This window comes from Polypterus senegalus, chromosome 1 (assembly GCF_016835505.1).
Source record: "Polypterus senegalus isolate Bchr_013 chromosome 1, ASM1683550v1, whole genome shotgun sequence".
Taxonomy (NCBI): Eukaryota; Metazoa; Chordata; class Cladistia; order Polypteriformes; family Polypteridae; genus Polypterus; species Polypterus senegalus.
This window is the reverse complement of record NC_053154.1, coordinates 10,087,362-10,097,466: the sequence shown is the minus strand read 5'-3', so window position 1 is coordinate 10,097,466 and position 10,105 is coordinate 10,087,362. Positions and strand designations below refer to the sequence as shown.

General features: G+C 41.2%; 1 protein-coding gene across 1 annotated transcript; it reads left to right on the top strand.

The window, feature by feature from the left end:
• Positions 1–6,572: 6,572 nt before the first annotated feature.
• On the top strand, positions 6,573–9,307 carry LOC120517648. Its single transcript, XM_039740083.1, has 2 exons — positions 6,573–7,362; positions 8,945–9,307. The coding sequence occupies exons 1-2, from the start codon at positions 6,763–6,765 to the stop codon at positions 9,281–9,283; spliced, it is 939 nt and encodes a 312-aa protein (XP_039596017.1). The 5' UTR covers positions 6,573–6,762; the 3' UTR covers positions 9,284–9,307.
• Positions 9,308–10,105: the final 798 nt, after the last annotated feature.

Here is a 10,105-nt window from a genome sequence, read left to right as displayed (position 1 = left end):
GCTATAATTTGAGCAAAGGGGATGGCTGAAAAAGGTGCAATAGTGCTTTTATTTAAAACTGTCCATCAAAACAAAACAGTGTTCCAATAAATAGTGCAGTTCAAAAGTTCTTTAAATAAATAAATAATCCATAAAAAGAAAACGTGGAGGTTAAAACAAACAAATAGAAAAACCAATCCGTTAAAATTCAGAGGTTAAAACATTTTTTCAGGAGCAGTCATTAAAATCCACAACAACAAGTTTGGTGCTTCTTTTCTGTTAGCGTCTCACCTGCTTATCCTGTTTGGGCTTAGCAGCAGGCAAGACGCTCTCTGCAGCTGCCCTCCTCTACACACTCACATACGAGACTGGAGACCTCCCGATCCCTGGCTTCGGTCTGGCACTCATCCCAGTCCCCGAGACTTGATGTCCACCAACGGCCAGGACGCACGCATTGGGGACTCCACCACCAAGCCTCCCGACTTCCGCTGCCTTTCTGCGGCCTTCTGCGGCTCGTCGCTTTCACCTGGTCACTCCTGCTACCTGGTCGCTCAGCGGGAGCAACATCAACTCAAACGCCTGGGTGTCAGCCTAACACCCAGCTTCCTCGCAGCTGCCCACGAGCTCGATCGCGCGCTCACCACACGCACGCACCGCGTGCCTGTCTCTCCTGCACCGCCTGCTTCCTCGCTCCCAGTAACCTCCATCCTCTCTTTTCCTTTCTTTCCTGATCTTGTTCTTTTTTCCCTCTCTCAGTCGCCTCGCACTTTTTAAAATGACGCGGGCCACAGCAGCTGCAGCATTAGCCATGGGACAATCACGAATGTGGGCAGTTCCTCACCTGTGCAAACGGTGAGAAACGCCCACACCCTACGGATCGTCCCACAGCCCGCTATGGCCCAACTTCCCCTCGCTAAGCCGCGAGCACGGTAATCATTTATTTAAAATGAATGGCCTTTGTACAGTGAGCCGTGGACCCCCTATACCACAGACACCACAACACACCACATGGCAACTGTTATATGCGCATTATTCTTTGTGTTTGTTTTTCTCTGAAAAAAACCTTAGTTATATAATACAATACAATACGATATAATTTATTTTTGTATAGCCCAAAATTATACAAGAAGTGCCACAATGGGTTTTACCAGGCCCTGCCTCTTGACAGCCCCCCAGCCTTGACTCTCTAAGAAGACAAGAAGAAACTCCCAAAAAACCCAACCCTTGTAGGGAAAATTGAAATGGAAGAAACCTTGGGAAAAGCAGTTCAAAGAGAGACCCCTTTCCAGGTTGGTTAGGGGTACAGTGGGTGTCAAAAGAAGGGGGGTCAATACAATGCAATACACAGAACAGAACACAAGCAATACAATACAATATTATAATACTATAGAAATATTACAAGTACAGAGCAGAATTCAGCAGTAGATGATATCAAATCATAGGATTCAGATTTGTTTAGAGTCCTGGAGACCTCGGCCTTCAAGCTGCCATTCCACAGCTAAGTCGGTGCTGGGCCAGCCAATCCAATTAAAGGACCCCTCTACCCGACGACTCCTGCAATCCTTCGTCAAGGGATGCCTTTACCTTAGGCAGGCAAAACCACTTGGCAGTAGGGCAGTGGCACCAAGTGCCACATTTGAGTACCGAGAACAGAAACAGAATAGGTGAGGGTGAGTAACAAATTAAAACTCTCATGTTACTTATGTTTTAGTGCTAATGACTAACAACAGAGATGCAGTCTGTACAGTTAATCAGCAGCTCTAGTCAGGGTGTGCTAAACTGAAGTTGTGAGTCTTCAGCCGGGATTTGAAAGTTGAGACCAAAGGGGCTTCTCTTATAGTTGTAATATATATTATATTTTAAAAAATCCTGGGACAGGATGAGGCTTTTTCAGAGAGATAATTTCAAGAAAGATGAGACTTTGTAGAAAGAGATTTAACCAGGACCACGGTCCACTCACCTCTCATGTGAATGCTATTGTCAGACACAGTTCCTGTGCTCTCAGCTCTTATAATGTTTAATTCTAGATATTCTAGATGAAACGTCAACAACTAAACGAAAAAGAAAGGGCAGCACATCAAGTGCAAATTCTGGAGATATGGAAAGTTATAATCAGCCTGGACCAAGTGGAATTGAAAACGTAGTAGGTCCAAGCGGGGGTGGAAATAAAAGACAAAGAGTAGAAGACAAAGTAGAACGTCATAAAGAGGTTCAAAAATGTTGGCATGATAAACATGCAGAGCAGGTTAGAGATTATGAACGTACTAAAATTCGAAAAGTCTCAAAATACTGTTAATAAAGATTGCATTAGTACAAACAAATGGAAATTATAACTCAGTGAAATAACGGAACATCGAAAAGAGATCGAATATATGGACATAGGTGATATGACAGAAGTACGTAGATATTGTTCCGCTTTAAAGTTTAAGTCGGAGACATGTAGATCGTCTAAATCGTGTTGGCATCAGGTAAAAGTAGTGTTTCTTCCCAATGAAGAGGCGTAACCATGAGAATTAAAAGATTTGTTGTTTGGTGAAAGTGAAATTCACAAACACTACAGGCAAAATATCTAAATCTACAATAATCTGTTTGCGTTTGGATCATTCAAGCCTCAAAACATAGATTTACAAGATTCAGGACCATACACTATGAGAATCTGTGATCCCACAACAATTAAAGCTACAACAAGTTTAATATCGAAGAAACCACAATTCGGTCAGGTTTATATTTATAATCACAGAGAAGTGATGTGGCATAGAATTGAAAGAAATCAGACATATTAGAAATTCTACAGCTAATAATGGATACAAATCCATACGTCCAAAAGTATCAAATTTTACACAAAATTTATCTGAAAATCACAGACAAAGGAGTTTTCTTGGATTTCTATATGAATTCGAAAGATCACGCTCGCATATATAATAAACCAACATGTGTCCAATTGTCAGCAATAATAGTTTCGAAACACGGAGATATCAAAGACAGAGTTGATATTCGTGTTTATCCAAAAGCACAGCATGATTCGTTGCAAGTGGCAGATCTGGAAAATGACCACAGGGCCCTGTGCAGAGTCAAAGCTCTGTGTGTCTTTGTGCGGCCCTGCTGACGTTCAGACTTAAAAACCCCATAGAATTTGTGTAGAGAGTCCTAAAGATGGCAGTTTACAGACACTTCCCATCCAGTCTAGCAGAGCTGGCGAGGATCTGCCAGGAAGAACAGAACAATCAAAGATAATTCCACGCCAGGACAGGGGGCAGTGGAGTGCGCTAATCTTTCTTCTGATATTCCTGCTGATCAAATACGGGAAATTCTGTCTGATGATGTCACTTCCATTTCCAAACCTGAAAATGTCACTTTCAGTTCCGACCCTGAAGATCTCACTTCTGGCCCCGGCCCTATGATGTCACTTCCGGTTCCAGCCCTGAAGACATCACTTCAATTTCCGCCCCTATGATGTCAATTCCGGCTCTGGCCGTGAATATGTCACTTCCTTCCCTGGCCCTGTAATGTCACTTCCAGTTCCGCCTCAATGATGTCACTTCCATTCTGGTCCTGAATAGGTCACTTCCGGCCCCGCCACTATGATGTCACTTCCGGTTCCAGCCCTGAAGACACCACTTTCCAGTTCCACCCTTATGATGTCACTTCCGGTTCTGACCCCCTAGAATGTTACTTCCGGCTTCAGCCCCAAGAACCCACTTCCGGTTCTGACCCCCAGATGAAGTCACTTCCGTCGGCCTACTTTAAAAGCAAGGCAACCTCCCTTTGTATGCAGTTCTGTTTTGAACTCAAACCTGTTCACAACTTTGCATTTATTTGCCCCTTTTGCAGCCAGCAATTAAGTATATGGGTATCTGCCCCAAACCCTTTTTCTGTGTGTCAAGGCTGATTATTTTCACGATGATAAGTGCGCAATAAATTGTGCAGAAAATGGAAGAGTCCGAGTCATACTCTCTGAATTCACTGCTGTCAGGCATGGGCATCGGAGGACTCCTCTGACGTATGTAATCACCTGCCGAGACAAGATGGAGGGTGCTACTGCTGACTTTGTCCTGTTTCTCTTCTTCCCTCACAGCTCTGAGAGACCGTCCAATAAGGGCATTTAGCCCCGCCTCTTGCAGGCGTTTCTCCATAAAGGATGTGCAGCCTAAAGAGAGGCGGCTCTTGCTGGAAGTCCCCAGTAAGCCACACTGCGGACCACAAAATGAACTCCCGAGAAGTGGGACCCCCAGACCGGGGAGCAGTGCATTTGCATGTTTTTTCTTTTCCTTTTATATTTGTTTACTTCATCTGGCGACGAATGAAAGGGTACGGCCCAGACTCCTGACTGATTCCAGTTTGTCCTTCCACTGCCCGACTAGCCATTTTCTCACTTTGTTTTTATTTTCCCTTTAATTATCTTACCTAATGTGATGTTTCCCTTTAAGCTCTTTTTGCTGTCAGTCAGTTGACATGGGTGCAAATAACAGCCATTCTGGATGGCCTCCTCGCAGCTGTGTAGAAATACGGCACAGTGGGATGCAGATGATCCCTCAAGATTTTAATTTACCGCACGGCATTTATGAGCCTCCTAATGAAATGAGTGGACTCGGGTCACACAACAGGACAATATGTCTCACATCATTAGCGAACCAGCAGAATCCTCACTGCTCGAACCAAACACTGGCACGGTCTCGCCTGCTTGCCCCTATAAATAACGAATCGTCTATGTGAAGTGAATGACAAATGTATAAAGTTTAATGGAAGCTGCAAAGGCCGGCTATAAATTCTGAAAGAGCCTAATCACAAGAGGAATGAAAATAAAACAACAGTGACATAAGCTCATTATGGAAATAAGAATGGAAAATAAACTGTGATAAGCAATGTTTTAATTTTGACTTGATATAAAGCACAAGAAAATACAACAGAGGTTAGGCAGGGGGGCACGGTGGGGTAGTGGTTAGTGCTGCTACCTCACAGTTTCAGGAGACTGCCCCTTTGCTGTATGTTTACAGTTGGCCTGTCCTTCGTGTGGTTTTGTCCTCCAGTCCTCAGTGATATTACTGTAGAGGGAGTGTATGTAAATGGATGAAGGTACTCCATGATGGTCCGCGATGATCTATCAAGGGCTGGGTCCTGCCGGTGCGTATTCACACCTTTCACTTTCTGCACACTTTATTACGCTTTAGATTTAATTTTAAATGGATAAATCTGCCATTTTTGCAAACTATACTCAATAACCCATAATGACAACATGAAAACTTGTTTGCAGAAAAGTATAAAAATGTATTAACAATCAACAACTGAAATATCTCATACATTTAAGAATTCAGACCCATAATGCAATACTTTGTAGAAGGCCCTTGGGCAGCAATTCTAGCTTCAAGTCTTTCTAGCGAAATCTCTACATGCTTTGCACACCTGGCTTTGGGCAGTTTACCTCATTCTTTCTGGCAGATCTTCTCAAGCTCCATTACATTGGATGGGAAGCATCTGTAAAATGCCATTTTTTGGTCTTTTCGCAGATGGGGTTTAGGTTCAGGGACTTGTCCAGAAGCCACTCCAGCGTTGTCTTGGTTGTATGCCTCAGGTCTTTGTTGTCCCCCCAGTTGTTCCCCAGTGTAAACTGCCATCTTCAGGTCTCTCCACAGATTTTCTATGGGGTTTAAGTTTCTGATGAGGTTCCTCTTACCATCACCCTCTGCTTCCTGTGTCTGAGCCAATTCTTCTTTTAGTTTCCTCACATGTGGCACCTTATCAAATGCTTTCTGAAAGTCCAGATAAATAATACCATGTGCGCCACTCTGGTCATATCCTTTTGTTGCTTCCTCATAGAATTCCAGCTTGTTAGTAAAACACAACCTCCCTCTTCTGACCACATACTGACTGTTCAGAATAACTCCTGTCCTTGACATGTGTCGCTCAATCTTATCCTTAGCAATTCCTTCCATTAATTTTCCTGTAATGCTTGTTAAGCTTACTGGCCTGTAGTTGCTTGGATTTGCCCAGTCACCCTTTTTATATAATGGGATGATATTTGCCATTTTCCAGGCTTTCAGAATCTCCCCAGTGTGCATTGACTTCCAAAAAATATGTGTCAAGGGTTTATATCTGTACTCGCTAACCACCTTAAAAACTCGACTGTAAATACTATCTGGTCCTGGTGATTTGTTTGATTTCAGCCTGTTTAATCTGAGCAGCACTTCTCCCTCTACAATTTCTAAATCACTCAATACCTCCTTAGTAGTCCCTGTTACCTCTGGGAGGTTATTCACTTGGTCATTTGTGAACACCTCAGAAAAACACAAGTTTAGGGTGTCTGTTATTTCACTGTCTGTATCTTTTAATTTCCCTTTATTATTCCCAATTCTACGGAAGCCGAGAGAGGACGTGATATAGCGTTATTTTTTTAAACTGTTTTCTCGAGATAACGGAATAATTTTATCGAGATCTCGAGAAAACGAACTTTATTTTCTCGAGATAACGGAACAATTTTATTCGAGATCTCGAGAAAACGAACTTTATTTTCTCGAGATAATGGAATAATGGCAGAAATGGTTTGAAATGGCAGAAGAGCAGAACTGTATTGATCATCGCGTCACATTTTTGTTTAATCAAGGACTGACGCAGGCTGAAATATCTTTATGTCTTAGTTTAGAAAATAACAACGTTAGTGTGCGTCATTTAAGAAGACGGTTAGCAAGGCTTCAGTTGTATAGGCGTCGCAATCTAAGCCAGCCTGATGCCATTGTGCACCACATCGCAGAGCAGTTAACGGGCCCTGGGCAACTCCACGGATACCGTATGATGACAGAGAGATGTCGATTAGCTGGATTAAGAGTCACTAGAGATCTTGTATATGAAATACAATCAACTTTGGACCCAGAAGGCATTCAGCTAAGGAGACGCAGGAGACTGCGAAGAAGGCATTACCGTGTCCCGGGACCAAATTACCTTTGGCACATGGACAGCTATGATAAACTCACACCTTTTGGTATCGCAGTAAACGGATGCATCGATGGCTTCTCACGCCATATCATCTGGATGCAAGCGAACGTCACTAACAGTAAACCTGAAGTGGTTGCAGGTTACTTTATTAGTGCTGTCATTGAGTTGGGGGGCTGCCCAAAAATAATCAGATCCGATCTCGGTACTGAAAATGTGCACGTTAACAGACTACAGCGTTTTCTACGTGAGGATGAAAACGGTACACTTTCTGAACCTGCTATTCTTCAAGGAAGAAGTACTGCAAATCAGAGGATTGAATGGTGGTGGGGATTCTATCGGAGGCAAAATGTGGACTACTGGAGAGATTTGTTTCTAGAGTTTCAGTCTGTGGGAGACTTCAATGGTGACGTGGTTGACAAAGGTCTCATTCAGTTCTGCTTTCTTGACGTCATTCAGGTAGGAAGAACTCGTTCACACAAACACGCACACACGCACACACACACACACACATAGTAACTTTTGGCTAAGTATACATATGAATTCTATACTATTACAAGTAGCCTTTACGCTTTAACCATGAGCCCATCAATGTGCCGATTAGGCTTAAATATATATGCTTGGCGGCCTTCCTTTTTTGGGTAAATATATATGTTTGCTGAGCCATACCTATTGATGTGAAAGGTGGTGATGATTGTAAGGGTTCACAGCTGGATGGGGACCCACGAACATTTCAGTGAATAAAATTACACGCGTGGAATTGCGAGTTAGCTATTCATCACATTATTTGGTAAGCGATCTCAACGTCTTTGTAAAATTATTGTTAAGTAATTGTGCCTAATTTGTTATGTAGGGACTTAGTGTTTTTTTTTTACACTTTACGTTTTGTTAAGTTTTCATGCATGCATCATGCAGCTACTGAATTGCAATTTGATCTGCTGTTTAGTGCACCTGTTTCAAGTGCGGCAGGAAAGTCTAAGACTTGTGGTGCGCGTATTGCTGTATGTTTAAACTGCGTTTTAGAAGACACTTGACTGATCTTTATTTACTTAAACGCGAAGAACGTCTGAAGTACATTCTTACAGTAAAATCATACATTTTAGGAAATTAACTTGGATTATTTGGTGAGTCCTTAATCAGCTTCGCTCCTTTTATATGGTGAACTGACCGCAGTGACACAATGATGAACAGTACTCAAAGATTACGTTGAAAAAAGCGTCTGTTAAATATGCCCCTGTTTAAGGTTGCCATCAAACTCTGGAAAGAAAGACATTTCAGCTTATAAATGAAGACTTTGTAGAACGCATTACCCTATGATAGCACAATTCAACTTTATATTATTTTATGGTCTTTTAGAAGTGACTTTTGGTTTTGGCAAAAGTTCATGGCAATTTCAAAGTAAATGTGTACACTGGCCGACTTATAGTCCTATTCATTCTCAGGTTACTCCAGTTCAGAGGAGCGGAGAGCAAGAGCCTATAATGTTAGAACTGGGCTCAAGACAGGGCCTGGACAGGGTACTGGTACATCACAACACATGGGTTCAAGAATGTGGAAGGAAAAATGGAGTACCCAGAAAAAGCACAGAGACATAGGGAGAACATATACTGTACACTCCACACAGACAATCAGGTGCTGGATTTGAAACAAGCATGCTGAATCTGTGGCAGTGCAAATCAATGTGTGCCATGGTACCTCCCAAGCTAAGGGTATATTAGCATTTCTTTTTTACTAGTGAAATTTTCTAAAATTAACAGCATTCACATTTACAGCCTTATGTTGACTGCTAAACTGTCTAAGACCTATGGAAAATAATATTATGATAAAAAAAACAATATAGAATAGATAAAAAATTAAAAAATACTTGTTTCCTTTTGTAATTTATTTTACATTCTCTATAGATTTTTAATATTATATGGCAGCCCGGAGCAATATTCTTTCGGGGGACAATAATTTCTACCTCTGTCTATGTGTGCCTGTGTATTGGGGTTGTGCTGAGAAGATTAGTAACACATTTGACTAATTTGAATATTTTTTGCAGAGGGAGTTAGATACTGTGGTCAGAATGTGGAACAACCATCGGATCAGGCCAGGTGGGAGTGGTCGTGATTTATTTCACGGCAGACCTTTTCTCATGTACCAAGCACCAGAACTTTACCAAGCACAGGACTACCTCCATCCAGTTGACTATGACAAACTGGATATAATTGTAGAAGAGGGTGTTTGTATTTGGAAAACTGGTATTCCCTGTGATCCAGATCTTCATGAACTCTGTGTTTTGCTAATGGAGGAACACCATCTTGAATCTAGTTATACTGCTCTTGAGGCTGCTAGGCTATACAGAGAACTTAGGCCTTTGGTAAGAGAAATATTGTCATAACCAGAATAGTCAGAACTCCCTGATGTACTCACACCAATATACGTAATAATATGTCCATAAAGGATCTTATACTCACTGTTTTATTTATGTGTGTTTCTTTTGAGTGTGTATGTTTCCTTTAGATTTTTTTTTCTTGTTTGTTTTGCTACTATGGTTTAACCTTTTGCTATTGATAGATTTCAGGTAAATGACTTAACCTTGAAAATTTAGTTGTGCTGAACTTAAGTGTAGTGTATTTTGGGAAAGTTGAAAAATGAATGAATTATAACTGAATGAATTATGACTGTTTTCAGAAAGAGTTCTGAATTCAGCTTTAGTTCAATTGTTCAGTTTGTGGCAAAAATTGAACATTTAATTCAGTTGCTTTCTGACACTTTTTGTAAAGAGCCCAGCTCATTTGTAAACATGGACATTTTGAAAGAAGCCATGGACATTTAAATGAAGCTTGCTATTTGCATAGCTGCTGAACACCTGTAAAGGAGCTCAATCTACAGCAAGAAATCTTTATTTTAACTTTTTACTTTAATGATATATAATTAATAACTAAGGAACTGGGCCAGCTAGAAACTGACATCTGGGACTGAATAAAGATGCATGAACCCACCCAAATTGTATAATCTTTGTATTACTTATACTTGTTTTTATTTGTTGTCATTAGTTATTATGAACATAAACGTTTTTTATTTGCTGTCATTATGGAAATAAATCACTTTAAATAAAAGCTTAACTCGGTGTCTTTGTCCTATTGCTATTAGGAAGCTCAGTGCTTCAATTGATCATTCCTTAGCTACAGCCCTTTAAAGGTACAAAGGACACTTCTTG

Coding starts and splice junctions, on each gene's coding strand:
- LOC120517648 (XM_039740083.1), top strand. CDS start 6,763: ATGATGACAGAGAGATGTCGATTAGCTGGATTAAGAGTCACTAGAGAT. Junction 7,363..8,944: donor GCTTTCTTGACGTCATTCAG/GTAGGAAGAACT, acceptor TATTTTTTGCAG/AGGGAGTTAGATACTGTGGT.